This window comes from Nelumbo nucifera, chromosome 5 (assembly GCF_055504915.1).
Source record: "Nelumbo nucifera cultivar China Antique chromosome 5, China Antique-T2T, whole genome shotgun sequence".
Classification (NCBI taxonomy): Eukaryota; Viridiplantae; Streptophyta; class Magnoliopsida; order Proteales; family Nelumbonaceae; genus Nelumbo; species Nelumbo nucifera.
Genome location: NC_142653.1, coordinates 56,080,088 through 56,096,319, shown reverse-complemented (window position 1 = coordinate 56,096,319; position 16,232 = coordinate 56,080,088). Strand labels below are relative to the sequence as shown.

Genomic DNA, 16,232 nt, shown 5'->3' with positions numbered 1-16,232 from the left:
CCTATTCTAATCAAAGCTAGACAGAAAAAAAACAGTGATTCTGATTAGATATATTTGGTTAGAATGTTAATAAATTTATGTAATTTGTAAATAAACTACTAATAAAAGTTCAAAAATAATTCAAATAGTTTAAACTACAGTCTACAGGTGATCTTGGTGAAGCCTATTTACTAGTCTAGCTAGTGAGGGGTCCCGACCCATAACAGTTTATTAGCAGAACTGCTGCTTTATTATTATTTGTTTGTGGAATAAAACATTCAGGGCTAAAAGAATCAAAACAGAATTTCATTTAGCTAAGCTCACAACATATTTATAATGACATTCACTAAGAGACAACAATTCACCAAAAGCACTGAATAAGGCCATTCATTGGTAGGATTGTCCTCTTAGTGAGGGTCCATAACAGCTTTATTTAGTTATTTCTTTTACCATTTATTCTTTCGGATGGATTGGAGGGTAGGAGACAAGTGGGTCAGTTGTAAATGTATGGTAAGGTGAAGACGAGGTCTGGTACAGGGTGTGGGTACTTCTTAGAAATAACTCCACACAAATTTTTTGTGTATGGCTCATCAATCCCACAAAGTTCAATAGTTTCAACTAATTCAACCTAATGCTTAAGTTATTGGGTGATGTCTCAAAATAGGTTTTTATCTTTTAACATGACTCTTATTAAAAGCTTATTGGACTTAAAGCATGGATAAACACAAGCATAATTATACTTTATACTAAAATTTAATTAATTATAATGAAGGAATGAAGATTAAACACTAAATCACTTGATTAAATAGGCTTTAATACCATCTCAAGATTAAACACTAAGTCCCTGAATAGGTTTCTATTCTCTAACGCATAGATCACTGTCAACCCAAATTTTCTCCTTACTAGAGGGCCCATTGAATTTGAGGTGAATCAACTATGATTGAGAGCAACCTTTGCTGTATATAATTCTTGTTGTCTCCTAAGCATTTGGTAGAGTTGGGTATTGAATACGTCTTGTATACATACCCAACACAATTATATATAAAAAGGTGGGGGTTTGTTCATGGAGAGAGAGATCAGAGAGAGAGAGAGACATACGAGAGAGGGAGATGGGATTCCAGTTTCTCTTTTCTTTAGTTGTGGTTGGTGCTTTCAGCTTGTTCATACATCTGTGTAACATTCTCTGGGTTAAGCCTCAAAGGATTAGATGTGAGCTTCAAAAGCAAGGAATCTGCGGTCCTCCACCATCTTTTCTTCTGGGAAATATTCGAGAGATGAAGGCGGCGAAATTGTCAGTTGCAAAGTCTACACCAGAAGGAAGCCAAGACATATTCCACAACTGCTCTTCCACCATATTTCCATTCTTCCACCAGTGGAGCGAGAAATATGGTACATCACTTACCTCTCTTTCTCCGTTGCTCTTCAATAAACCATTCTAAGCTTCTTAGAAAGCCAAAAGGTCTAAGTTCCATCCAATTTGCAATGATCTCCTAAATTTAATTGAATGGCCTGATTTTGTTTTTCCTTAAATTCAGTTTCTTTGCAATTCAATTCCATTTGTACTAGTACAAATGGATGGGAATGCAAATGTGAATTTTAAACAATTTGGTCTGTTTTTGCACCAGCTTTTAAATTATTCCACTTTAGTTGTCATTTTACTTCATAAGCACTGCAAACAAATAGAATAAAGGAAAGTCTATAACAAAATTAAACCCAAATTGGACTCTAGCTCATCTGCACCCATGAAAATCAAATTGCACTGGAAACAAACAAGGGCTTAGGCTCTGTTTGTTTGCATTTCAATTTCATTTGCACTACTACAAGGTGCAAATATGAAACAATGCAAATGAAATAAGGCAAATTATGAAACAATAATAAATCAGAATTCTCATTCAAATTATTGATACTCCAACAATTTTGCATCAATGCAAATGAAATTATGACTCAGTTTGGAAGGAGTACAAATACAAATATGTACAGGGCAAATACAACCAAAGTAATACAAAATATAAGGTTTTGTACTCTACATATTTGCATTTGTACTTGAATTTGTAAAGAAAGACCTATCTACTTTCGACCAACCAACCAATCAATGAAATGTATTCTTTGTGATGGCTTTATAAACTTGCCAACCCCATCCTAACAATTTCATCAAATCCACCCTTTTGATTTCTCAAGTTATTAGTATCTTATTGTACCGGGCAGAAGTACTACTCCACAGAATATTCTACAAAAAAAGACAAAACAAAATTAATTAAATTAATTAAAGAAAGAAAAATTAGATGTTATAATCCATTAAATAATGGTTCACGAGTAGAGCATTTTACTTTAATATATAATTTTTGGGTAATTAAAGTATATATCGAATATATTATTAAATTGAGACATCCAATTTATCTGGATCATTAAATTGAAATCCTAAGATTTAATAATAAAAGTGAGAATAAGAATAATGGTCACACTTATTAATTGAATATTTTGTTTAGTCTTTTTGTTAAAGGAAACAGTGAAGTAAACAGTTTCGATTCCTTGTTTGCATTACTTATTTTTATTTGTTTATTTCCTTTATCTCCAATCCTCTCACTATTCATTTCCAACTAGAGGGATTCACGGGTGTTAGCGCTAGCTATAGCAATGTTAGTTGACAAGCCCACCTGCCTGAGCACAAAATGACAGAAGTTAAAAATCATAACTTGGTGTTTTTGGTTGTTAAACAATTCCCATCTGCTCGTACTAAATCACTTTTAATACAATTGATTATTGCTTTCACGCTTTGTACTTCTTGATGCTAGCCACCCTTTTCTCAAGCAATTTTCTTTCCTACCTACCACTTGCCTGCTGTTGGTGATATTTATCCCAAATGAATGTATAAAATGAATATTTATTTGACTTTTTTCCTGGATTTCCTTTTCTCTACCGTGGTAATGAAAGTTATTGATGTAAACATTTCTTTACTACAATTCCATGTCAATAGTTGTCTTGGCTTTAAATTACAAAATACGAACCACCATGTGAAAAATCTCATCCATTTTTACATTTCATTCAACTTATTTAAAATATCAATACATAATCGTTGTGGATTGTAAGGGAAATCTCTTAAACTATTCCAATGTTTAAACTTATTACTGCTTGTAAAACCTTTTAGGGGGCGTTCTTTTTTGGATTTTGAGAGGGGGGAAAGTTGTTCAATGAGATTTTGCTTCTCATTGACCAAGAACCCCATGTTTTTTTTTTTTTTTCAGATTAATGTATAGACCAGAGAAAATTTATTTTTCTAGGTATCCTAGGTGGGTAAATAACTTTCCCACCTGGGGGAAAAATTCCAACACTTGAATGGGACAAAAATGCCCCATTTAATAATGGGTTTTTATGGTTAAAATGGCCATTTTCTTTTTAACTTAGAAAATAAAAGAACATGGGTAAATACACTTATCTAGATAAGTGTTTCCTAAGAAAAAATTACCTAGATAACTGCATTTATGTGGGCAAGTAACTTACCAAAAAGTGAACGGGGCCTTAGGGGGCGTTCATTTTTTTTTTTGGATTTGGAGAGGGGGGAAAGTTGGTCAATGGGATTTTGGTTCCCATTGACCAAGAATCCCGTGTTCTTTTTTCAGTTTTATGTGGGAACCAGAGAAAGTCATTTTACCAGGTATCATTTACCATACCCATCTCCTAGGTGGGTAAATAACTTTCCCACCTAGGGAAAGTTATCAACACTTGAATGAGACAAAAATGCCCCTTTTAATAGTGGATTTTTATGGGTAAAATGATCATTACCTTATTTACATGAAAAATTAAGGAACACGGGGGAAACAATATATCCCATTCTCTTTCATTATTTCAAACCAAGTCCTCCATTCTTTCCTTGATGTTGCAATGGTTTGGGAAGGAGGCAAAAAGAAAAGAGATGATTACAAATAAAAAACCAAGAGAAAAGACACTAACAAACTCGGTGCTATTTTTATTGATTTACTAATTAGATTTGTTTTAGGTCTTGTTTTGTGATGTCAGCTCAATTTGATTATTGAGTTATAGCTCACAAGTTTGAATCATTGTTCTATTTCAAATATTTTTCAAAAGTTTTTGATTTTTGTCATGAATCGCTTGAGGTTTTATCTGTTTTTTGTTTCTTGCAGTAGAAAAATGTACAACCTTGGTCTGTATGACCTAGATCTAGACCACTCTGTCTCAGTGGTCTGTGTTCAAAAAGGGAGCAAGACTAAGACTGACTGCTGTTAAATTGATTACAGAAACTCCGATAAGCTCCTTCCAAAAAAAAAAAAAAAAAAAAAATCTGCACGTTGAATACAAAATAAAACATGACCTTACAGTGCAAGAATACAATAAGGTCTTTACAATGAGTACATCCACCGAAGAGTTAAAGGTTTTGACTTCGGGGACTTTTACAGAAGTTTTTGGCTTTCGGTTACAGTAACGCCATTGATGAATACATTAAGGTCTTGAATTACAGCCCAGCCCATGGATTCATGAAAGGACAAGTGAATTTTACTTAGACTATTTGAGGGCTTCACTTTCAACACCCCGAGCATGCATGTTGCTCTCATGGTACCTACAGGTGCTTCAGCTTCCATCGGAGGGCCTTAGCCTTATGTTCCCTCTAAGAATGGACGTGTATAGAGTAGGAAATCCATGTTGGTACTATATTTCTACAATTAAATCATCTCTGCTAGCTGTTAGATTCCCTCTCTCTCTCTTATCTCATCTCATATTTTCCCACAGTTACAAGGTTGGGTTGAGGACAAAACTGAGTTTTTGAAAAATTTAGTGTGTACTATGATGTCACATGCAAATGGAATGTGACAGAAAATTAGAGGGAATTCTCTTAAACGTAATTTTTCAAAATGTCGAAAGCTCACCATGTCAGTGAGCTTTTTATAAATTCTCTCTAACCTTTTCAAAACATAACTTTTCATTGACGCAAGTTGTCTACGTCAACCTAAATGCAGGTTTCATAATCAAATTGCTCTTAAATGATGAATCAGCTTATTAAATATTTCTTTGACCGAAATGCCCTTAAGTGCCCCAATCCTATTTCAAAGTTTCCTAGGGAAACGGGAATCTTAATTGATCGTCCTCAGAACCTGGGGATTGCCTTAAGCGCCTTCCCTTTCCCTTAAGGGCCCAATGAATAGACGGTGAAGAAGCGGAGGAACAAGAGAAGGGGAGAAGGAGAAGAAAGAAGACGGTGAAGAAGCGAAACCGGGGACTGAAGAGGAGACGAAAGTAGAGGTAAAGAAGAACGAATTTTTCTACTACTACGCCCACCATCCCAAATATGTATACCCTCCTCAGATCTTCAGCGATGAACGTATGCTCCCGGCTTCGCGCCCTCCTTCTCCGGGGACTGGAGAGCAAAGAAGAACGTATGCTTCCGTCTTCATGCCCTCCTCCGGTTCTTGTATCGGTGTCCAAGAACAAGCGTCTAATTCCGTTCTTGACACAAGAACGATGCTCCCATCTTCACACCCTCTTCTTGCAGTACAACTCATTCTCCGGTCATCTTCTGCCGGAGTTCTCAATGAGCTCAGATCTGGTTTCTCTCCTTTCCTCTCCCCCACCACTCAATTTCTCTCTTCTTTTCTTCAGCCTTCAACGACGCAAACCTACACCGGCGATGAGTATGACGCTGAAATGACCAGAAAGCGAGAGTTGGAAGAATTCAGACTCACAAGAATGACGCCAACACGTCTGTCATTATATTTTAATATTCACACTCATGCATGATGGATCGGACATTTAGGTTAAATAGTAAAATGGATCGAACATAATAAAGGGTAAAATAGTAAAATGGATGGAACATAACCGTTATCTCATGGTGAGTTTTGGACGTTTTAAAAAGTTATGGTAAGTTTAAGCATCTGTTTTGAACCGTTTTTCTATAAAGAAAATGGTGTTTCAAGCCATATCTTAAAAATCTGGAAGGCATGGTTTGGTGCAATGTCAAATTTAGCATTTTCTGGAGCTGCAGCTTGTTGCTGTCAACAGGGAAAAAATTGTTGTTGCTCTAGAAAACGTCCTATCTGGCTGCAATGATTCCAAATGAAAAAAAAAAACACCATTTTTTGAGAAAACGATGCCCCAAGCCACACATCAGCAACACCGTTTTTTGAAAACAGTGATGCAATTGCAGCATTGATGCCAAATATATAATAAGAGAATTCATAAAAAGTGATGGTGGGTTTTGGCTTACCTTTGTTTTTTTGGATGTTTCCATTGACCAAGAAACCCATGTTCTTTTTTCAGATTTATGTGGGGATCATGAAAATTTTATTTTGTTGGACACCAGTTACTCGTATAAGTGATACCCATCTCCTAAGTAAGATAAAAAATGCCCCTTTTAATAATAGAATTTTATAGCTAAAACGATTATTGCCTTATTAACTTGAAAAATAAAAGAACATAAATAAATACACTTACCTAGATAAAATGCATTTACTCAAATAAATAATTCACGGAAAAGCAAACGTGTCCTAAGGGATTTTATAAACAGTAAGGGTGTACAAGCCTATTTCCTAAAGCTTAAGGGTAATCCTAGAAATTTTCCCTAGTTTTCATTTTTTGAACCATCTATGCATAAAAGAGATTGGGATGAATTCCCATTTTCAATCGTTAATACCCTTTCTAGTATATATTCTGGTTTGAACCTTGGAACCTAAAAGTAAATTTATCTATGAGCATCACTTCTTTGAATCACATGATATTGAAATTTTGTGTTTCCATACAGTCTAAACCCTGCATACAAATGGGCTAAGCAGGGGGAGTACCCCTCCCCTGATTCCCCTAACATGGAGAGATTTGATTTCAAGAATCAAGAGTGTGCTATAACCCTGAAGGGACATCAAACCTTGGTGGTTGTGTTAGTGACAACTGACAAGATGCGCTTAAGGCCCACTTGTACAGCATAGACACTGCTTACCTGTGATTTTGAGTTTGTCCATGCCTTGTGTCCAACATAGGCCCACTTGTATACTATCTGGCTCTTTCTAGACCCATTTGTGTCCAATATTTGAAGCTTCAGTTTCTTACTATTTAACTATTTCTATTTATATGAACAAAAGAAAGAGATTCGAGTAATAGCTTCGGTTTCTGTACTGGGCCCAGTGAATTTGCTTTATCCACGTATTTGGTCTTTCTTTTAGATTAAAGTCTACTAACAGCATATTGTCTGATTATAGCAATTGTAAGAATGGCAATTGTATTTAAGTAAAGATTGGGCCACCTCATAGCTGTCAATGAGTTGGGTCAACTCAATGGAACCGAACCAAATCAGACTGATTATACCAGTTCTGGTTCTGAATTTTGTCCTGATTATGTAATTAATAAAAGATGAAGGTATAATGTTTTCTTATAATTTTTATTACATTTATTTCTAAAAGGGTAAATTTCATAATCAGCACAATTTATAATTTTAGTTAAAAAAAAAAAACTTGTTTTATCAATGGATAAAAGGTTAACTATTTAATGGCATTTTTACATTAAGGTTATATCATCAAATGAACCAAGTTGTTATATTATCTATAAATTATAGATATCAAGTATAATTGGGTCAGACTCGATTAACAATCGGTTCAGTTTTAAGTATGATTTTACAGAACCGAAAGTATCTGGTTCAGAGCTGGCTCCATCCTGTTCTTGACCAGATCCGATCCATTGACAGTGGACCGTGTTCACTCTGATGCCAAATTGGTCTCATGGCATATTGGAGCCACTGACATGGAAGCACATGCTTTAATGGGCCACTTGTAGACTTTGATCCGACATCATCTACAGATTGAATAAATAGACAAATATAGAGAAGGATTCTATGATACACCTAGGAAAAGAAAACAAGGGAATACCACATTCTACAATTTCCTTACTAAGGGCCCTTTGGTTCTTAAGATATATTCGCCATTATAAATCCTTGTTCTTCCATTTTTTTTTTGGGTAATTATAAAGTTTTATTCATTTGAAACTTTTACCTGTTAGCGAAAAAACAAAGAGTTGAAATTTGTTTAGTATAAAAAACAAAAAGCAAAAGGACAAAAGACAAAGTAATGACTTAAATTAGGTCCGAATTCTATTGGGTCAAGTTGGTGGGTGACCAAAAAAGGGGTAATGTTTGCTCTTGTGTGATTTGAATTTTACCAAAGCCAACCAATTAAATTAGAGGTCAACAATCACAACAGAATTCCTAAAACTATTAAACCCATAAATTCAATTAATTTCCAAACATTTACAAGAAAGGTTGTAAGGGTCGGATCATGGTCCAGACCCATTCTGAATCCGGTTAAATTAAGGCAGAGTGGCAGACACAAATAAATATCTTTTGTGAAAATCGGATCCGTTCCGGATCTACCCGTATCCCAACTCTAATATATCACAATTTATATTACATTATTTTATTTTATATATTAATTATTATTCTGTAATATATAAACCTTCATGATTCAATTAGCTTTACTTGACAATTCAAGCTCCATTTCCAGGTACCCACCCTCCAGAAGGAAGTCTGTTTAGGCAGACGACTTGATATTCTGAACTTTTTCCAACTTCCAAGCTTTACCATAATTCAAGATTTTTATAAATCCCCTTTAAGATCCTGATATTTCAAAACTTTCCTTTTAGACCTCTTCATATTTCTAATTTTGGTCCTATTTTGTGCTTGTTTTGCCCTACAGGACGGCTATTCATGTTTTCACTAGGCAAGATGCAGTTGTTATATGTGAGCGAACCTAATATGGTGAAGGAAATAAGCCAATCCACCTCTCTTGACTTGGGAAAGCCTTCATATCAACAGAAGGAGCTGGGTCCTCTGCTTGGGCAGGGAATTATCACATCCAATGGAGCCAAATGGGCCTATCAGAGAAAGATCATAGCTCCAGAGCTACACTTGGACAAGGTTAAGGTAAACTTTCCTAGCCAAAATCCTTATCAAACTAATGGGGTAGCATGGTAGAATCCCAGTTTTTGCACTGTAGCTCTTTGTTTCCAATAGCCAATACTCAATAGGGTCTTAAAATAAAGTTGCAAATTGAAAATAAAAAACCATAAGAGTGTATTTTCTTGTAGTGTGAATTGACGTACGCAGTTCAGTTTTGCTTTTATTTGTTTGCAATTATGATTTGCATTCTAAAAACTGATGCAAATTTTGCACCACCAATCTTCTATACCAATTCTTTCTCATAATAAAGTGGGAAAAGTGGGAATCACATCATTTTGCATCCTACCTAATACCCTTCTACCACCTCTATTTTCTTTCATTTAAAGTGGAAGTCGCTTCATTTTACATTTCATAAACAAACTAGAACAAAAGTAAATCAAAATTTGCACTCTCATGAATCTAAACCAGTGTAAATGAAATTCAATTAATATTTTCTGCCATGTCCTGTTTGCTTTTATTCTTAAATAGCTTTTCTGTGGGTAATAGCTTGATACCATGTAGTAAAGAAGTGTAACATGTACTATTTGATATTTCGAAATATTGCAGAGTATGGTGGACCTAATGGAAGAGCCTATCACTTTACTACTCAATTCATGGAAGAGAAAAATTGAGGGTGAAGGAGGAATAGTAGATATAAGAATTGATGAGGATTTAAGAATCTTTTCTGGAGATGTAATTTCTAGAGCATGTTTTGGAAGCAGTTATTCCAAGGGAAAAGAATTATTCCTAAGGCTTAGAGCCCTCCAGGAGGCCATTGCTAACAGACGTTTGAAACTTGGAATTCCTGGCTTAAGGTATGACTGTATGAGGTCTTTTTGTTAACCCCAAACCTTATTCTAGGTATGAGTTGCATCTTTTCTTTCATTCTATCCGTCTCCATTTCAGTGCTGAGCACATCTGGATTTATAATCAACTTGCAGTTATGACTATCAGTGTTGATATCTGTTTGTACTAGTTGACAAAAGAGGTTAGGTCTTACAGGGGATAAAGTTGCAAGGCTATAACTTATTCTGAGAAAAACTTTAGCCGTTGGGGACCAATAGCTAATGCTGTTGAGAGAATCTCTGGAAATGCCACATTATCGTAAGATTGGATAAATTAATAATTATATCGTAGTTTATTCTGACTAAAAATCAAAGCATGGGCGTAAATAGATGAACTGCCCAGAACGTGCCCAGCCCAGCAACTGTCTCAACAGCTTATACTTTTGGATCCCAACAGCCAAAGTTAACACCTTCTTCTGTGGCAGAATAAAACTTGGATGCATGTTTATATATAGCCCAAAACTGGCCTGGGTGCAGGCTCGGACTATAGCCCTTAATATAGGTGAAAAGTCGATCCTTGGCATAGCCCACAGGGGTGTCAATTGGACTATAGCCCTTAATTGTCCAATTTGATCTAGTCCAATATGAATTCATTACAAATGGATCATGTCTAATCCAATCCAATGAATATTTTGTTTGGACCATTTTAGATTGGTTTAATTCAATGTCTGGATCATTCAATCTATTTGAATTCATTTAAATTTAGATTGGTTTCAACCCAAACCCGGTCCTTTGACACTTATAATCTTATCATATATCAATGGACCAGATATTGGGTCAATCCAACCCAATCCAGTATAAATTCCTTACAAATGAGCCAGGTCAATAAATACTTTGGATCATTAAGTTTGGATTGGTCCAATTCAATATGTGTTGTTGGTCCATCCAATCTGTCCAAATTGATTTTGGTTTAGACGGATCCAATCCAAAACAGTCGATTGACACCTTTACGCCCAGCCCATTATCTCCCCATATGCATTACAAGTGGGCTCAGGCTATTGCCCTTAATTAATATAGTTATATAGGTGAAAAGTCCATCATTGACCTGGTCGAGCCCATCATCTACCTATATGCATTACAAATACATTTGTACCTGTATTTGTTCTGGATTGTATATGTGAATTGTGTTTCAAAATTGAAAATAAAAAACAAGTTCATGGATTTCTAGTTTCACAAACATGTTTCAATTTGGTCAATTAATATGATTAGGGCTGCAACGTGGGCCGGATTGGCCCAAACCCAACCTAAGGTTGGGTCGGGTTGATGATTGAGTTAGGGTTAGGATTGAAATTCTTGAACCCGACCTTAGTTCAGATTGGGTTAGGGTTGATCCCTCGGGCAACCCAACCCCCTATAGTACTAGACTACTAGTCTACTAGTCTACTAGTCTACTAGTCTACAACTCTACTACATGTCATATATCTATCTATCTATCTATCTATATCTATCTATATATATATATATATATATAAATAGACTGATTTGTTTAGATGCATGATAGTTGTATAGCCCCCCTACATACTATCATGCCTTTCTTTAAATCATTCACAGGTACTTGATTACTTGCCTTTTCTGTTTGTGTTGTAATTTTTTATGTGTGACCAGATTCAAATTATTTGCTTGATCCTATGAATTGTTATTAGTGATTTTATTTCTGTAATTTTATGTTTCATTATTGTTAATTTCATGAATTTATATTTTTGAGAAAAATTATATCATACGTCATAACTCATGATAAATAAATACTTATTTTCTACTAGATTTTAAGGGATGGGAAGGTTGGGTTGGGCCCAACCTGAGCCCAACTCAACCTGAAGTTGACATCGGGTTGGTTTGAGTTGGGTTAGGGTTGAAAGAATTAATTAGGGTTAAGATTAGGGTTGAGTAGGTCGGGTTGGGTTAGGGTTAGGGTTGGGGATTTAGAACATAGGGTTGGCCTCAACCCGACCTAACCATGAATCATATAATGTTTGCACTTTAAAAACCATTATTTAGATCATTCAAAGAGCATGTATTGATTTTTGAAACAAAACTAACTTACTTTTGTCTTTTAAAACAAACACATATTTTTATTTTTTGTTTTCATTTTTTGCTGATGTGATGGTTTCAAAAACAAATGAAAATAAAAATAAGAACATTTGAACTTTGTGATATTCTGGTTAAATTTCTTTTTTGTTCAGATATACCTTAGGGTTTTTGCATTATGTAGGCTCGTTTTAGCTATGAATGCCAAGAAATATCACTTGCTGATGTTAGAAATATAATTGTATCTCAGATATCTTCCAACAAACAGCAATAGAAATATTTGGGGATTAGAAAAAGAGATCCACTCATCCATTTCAAGAATATTAGATGAACACAATAGAGGGAGATTTGAGAAAAATCTATTGCAAATAATCCTTGATGGCTCCAGAAATGGGGAGCTAGGGCCCAATACAACAGAACGATTCATAGTTGACAATTGCAAGAGTATGTACTTGGCTGGGTATGAGACCACTGCAATTTCTGCAACATGGAGTTTGATGCTGTTGGCTTCACATCCAGAGTGGCAAGCTCGTGTTCGTGCTGAGATATTACAAGTTTGTGGAGGTCAACTGCCAAATGTAGATATACTTCGAAGGATGAAATTGGTAAATCTTTAATTAAAACTTTGGTTTTATTCTAGGGGTCCATGGTCTTCCTTGAACATTATTCATATCTTCAAACACTAATTAGGCCCATTCTACAACATCAATTGTTTTTCTTAAAACAGATCAGAAACCATCTTGTTTAAAAACAGTTTGTTTCTTAAAATGAAAACAGAAAAATATGTTTTTCATTGTATTGTGTTTTCTATTTTCAAATCTGAAACAAAAATTAAACATGTTCTTCAATCTGGTTTCAAAAACATATTCTCATCTGATTATTCAACATCATATTTTTCAAATCATATAATTTTTTTATTAAAAAAAATTTGCTTTTATTTTAAAACCAATATTTTGTTTGCTCCAAAAACATGTATTATTTTTTGAAACAAAAAAATAATTTGTTTTCCCTTTTAAAACAAAAACAAAGTTAAAAAACATGTTTTTTTTTGCTGATGTGGGGATTCCAAAAACAAATGAAAACAAGAGCATTCATGCTGTACAACACCCCCTTCATTCTTCATTGATATAGAAATGTCTTAAAACCAATGTTGTCAAATTTAGGTCAGACCGGATGGTTGAACCATTAGAACCAAGAAATGAGAACTGACCAACGATAGGGCTGCCAATGACAGAACCAAACTGGCCCTACGACCCAAGTACCCAACCCAATTATATAGGGCCTGGTTCTACATTTTGTGTCCTGCATCAGGATTGATTTTGGTTTTACTCAACCAATTTAAATCCAAACCAACTATAATATAATTGTATATGTAATTAAGCATATATATGCATATTAGTATATTATAAGGATATACCTAGTCTAATGCCTAATTTTTTTCATGATATACTTGTATATTATCATATTATGATATTCAAATCATAGTTTTTAAAAGTGAACCGGTGACTGAACCGGTCAGGGGTTTGGTTATTAGTTTGAATGGTCTGATCGTTCGACCTGAACAGTCGGCCCATTCTGACAAAAAAAAATTTTAAAAAATTTAAAAAACTGGAAAACGATCAAAACCGTTCGAATGGTTAACTAGACGGCTCAGCGGTTTGCTGGCCAAAATCAATGGTTTTGGAGGAAAACGGAATCGGTCAGGTGACCGATTCCCAGTTTTTCTGGTCCGACCGGCCGGTCTGGTCTGGTTTTGAAAACAGTGCTTCAAATATATTAATTTTTCTTTTTGATAAATATGTTCAAATATATTAATTTAACAAATAAATAAGTTTATCAAATTACAAGTTCAAATATCAAGTCAGACCTAACACTCCCATTAGCAAACATATAAGTTCTGGACCATCTACTCTAACTCAGAACAAATTCTGCACATTTAGGGGGTGTTCTAAAGCGTGAATTGTTTTTTTTTTTTCATGGTTTCCAGAACAAATAAAAACAATTTTGTTTGAAAACAGATTTGTTTCTTAAAATAAAAAACACAAGAAACATGTTCTTGGTTGTGTACATAATTTTGGTTTTCAAAACAACTGAAACCAAAAACATGTTCTTGAATCTAATTTCAAAAATGTTTTCATCCAATTATTCAACATCATGTTCTACAAATCATATAACGTTTATAGTAGAAAATTTGTTTTCATTTTAAAAACCAATATTTTGTTGTTTTCAAAAACATGTATTATTTTTCAGAATAAAACCAATTTATTTTTCACTTTGAAAACAAAAACAAAGAAAAACAAAATTCAAGAATATATTTTTGTTTTTTTATGTAACAATTCTAAAAACAAATGAAAACAAACGCATTCATATTGTAGAACACCTCCTTTAAAAGATTATACTAATTACCGGAACAGGTTCTGCGGGTCAAAACCGAGTCTACCATGAACTAGACTAGACTTATTGATAGCACTAGTTACCAAAACAGTTTTTGGCTTTCCTGGTTCTCAGAAATACTGATTTGGTCAAGCTAATCTGTTTGCATGTATTAATATCTGTTATATCACCGATATTTATTTGAAATTATTTTGATTCAAACAGGTAGCTTTAAAAGATTTTCCCTTCCAATTCTTAGAAATATCAGTCTTATTTGAACAAGCCAAACGGTTGGCCCCAAATGGTCGAACCGTTCACCAGTGACCCAGGCATTAAAATGCTTCTATGAACGGTTTGAGTCACAACACTGCAAATTGAAACTAAGGCTGCATTTGAAAACGATGCAAATGGAGTGTAAATCCCGGTTCAGGGTAAACTTGCACTCTGGTTCATTTTTGCCTGTGTTTGAAAACATTACATTTATGCATTGACAAATGACAGACTAATGCATATTTACATTGATAATAAGATGTAAAAGTACATCAATAAAAAAGAAGTAAATTTGCATTCAAGTGGGCTTTTGATTAAAAAAAAAAAAAAAAACATATACTTTATTAAAATTCATGTTTGCATCCATTACAGATAAAAGTCTGTTTGGTAAGACGATAAATTTATCAGTGCAAAACTAACCCAACATTACAATTTACATGAACTATTTTACACTCTACATATTTACATTATTTTCAAACGCAGTCTAATAGAATTCCTACAACAATTCAATAATCTATTTGTATGGGATGCATGGATGGCAGTTAACAATGGTGATTCAAGAGGCATTACGTCTATACCCTCCAGTTGGAGTGTTGACAAGGGAAGTTTTCAAAGATATGAAATTTGGAGAAATCCATGTTCCAAAGGGCGCTTTCCTTTGGATTGCAGTTGCAATATTGCACCAAGACCCTGAATTTTGGGGAGCCGATGCAAATAAATTTAACCCGGAGAGGTTCATCAATGGATCAGTTGGTGCATGCAAGTTTCCTCACCTGTACATGCCATTTGGCTTTGGGCCACGCATTTGTCTTGGACAGAACTTAGCCATGCTAGAATTGAAAATGCTTCTGGCTCGCATTCTATCAGAATTCTCTTTCTCATTATCTCCTAAATATTGTCATTCTCCTGTGCTTGGTCTGGTTATAGAGCCTGAATATGGAGTCAATCTCCTTGTACAAAGGTTGTGAATTGTGACAAACGTTTGTTGAAAGAAAGAAATTGATTTGGTATATGTATTCTGTAATATGATTCATGTCACTAATTAACAAGCAATTCAACTGTAATTTATATTTTTATAATATCATTCCCTTGATTATTAAACCTATTTTAGCAAACATTGGACAATGATGAATAGTATTACAAAATGATGAACAGAATACACTATGACAACTCTTTTACCCCTTTTTTTTTTCCATATTTCCTTCTTTCTTTTCTTTAATTTCTTCCCCTTCACTAGGATGTTCTGAAATTTCTTTAGTTTTCTTCTTGCAATCCTTGCTCTCATGCCCAATTTTATGGCATTCATAGTAGTAGAGAGGGACATTTTCATAAATTATTTTCTTGAAAAAAGCCATCCTTACAAATTCCTATCCAAACCTTAGCAATTAAGGAGATGTCTACTTCAACACACACCCATGTCATCTTTGGCATAGTACATTGGAGAGTTGCAACATGAACTTGCACTACTTTCCCAATATCACCTGCAATTGATTTGATAAATGGGACGAAAGTCTAGAGAGGTTAATCTGAAGTGGAAGAATCATCAGACTTAAAGGTTGTTTGGTATCGATGTCATTTATAAGATAAATGTTTTGTATGATTTTGTCTTGAAAAACGAGATAAAATATTCTTTGCACATTTTGTACGTTTTTTTTACAGTAAAAAATTGGTTTAAAAAATGAAAAACATCAAAATTGGTGTCTTTTTAATAAACGGTTCACACGATTTTTCGAGAGAGATAAATGACTCAACCAAATAACATTTTTAGGCATTTTTTTTGTTAAATGCATTTCCAATGCCGAACTGGCACCGTT

General features: G+C 34.4%; 1 protein-coding gene across 1 annotated transcript; it reads left to right on the top strand.

The window, feature by feature from the left end:
• Positions 1-1,029: 1,029 nt before the first annotated feature.
• On the top strand, positions 1,030-15,519 carry LOC104596797 (cytochrome P450 714C2-like). The gene is made up of 5 exons (XM_010258089.3): positions 1,030-1,368; positions 8,664-8,890; positions 9,473-9,720; positions 12,026-12,380; positions 14,961-15,519. The coding sequence occupies exons 1-5, from the start codon at positions 1,089-1,091 to the stop codon at positions 15,384-15,386; spliced, it is 1,536 nt and encodes a 511-aa protein (XP_010256391.1). The 5' UTR covers positions 1,030-1,088; the 3' UTR covers positions 15,387-15,519.
• Positions 15,520-16,232: the final 713 nt, after the last annotated feature.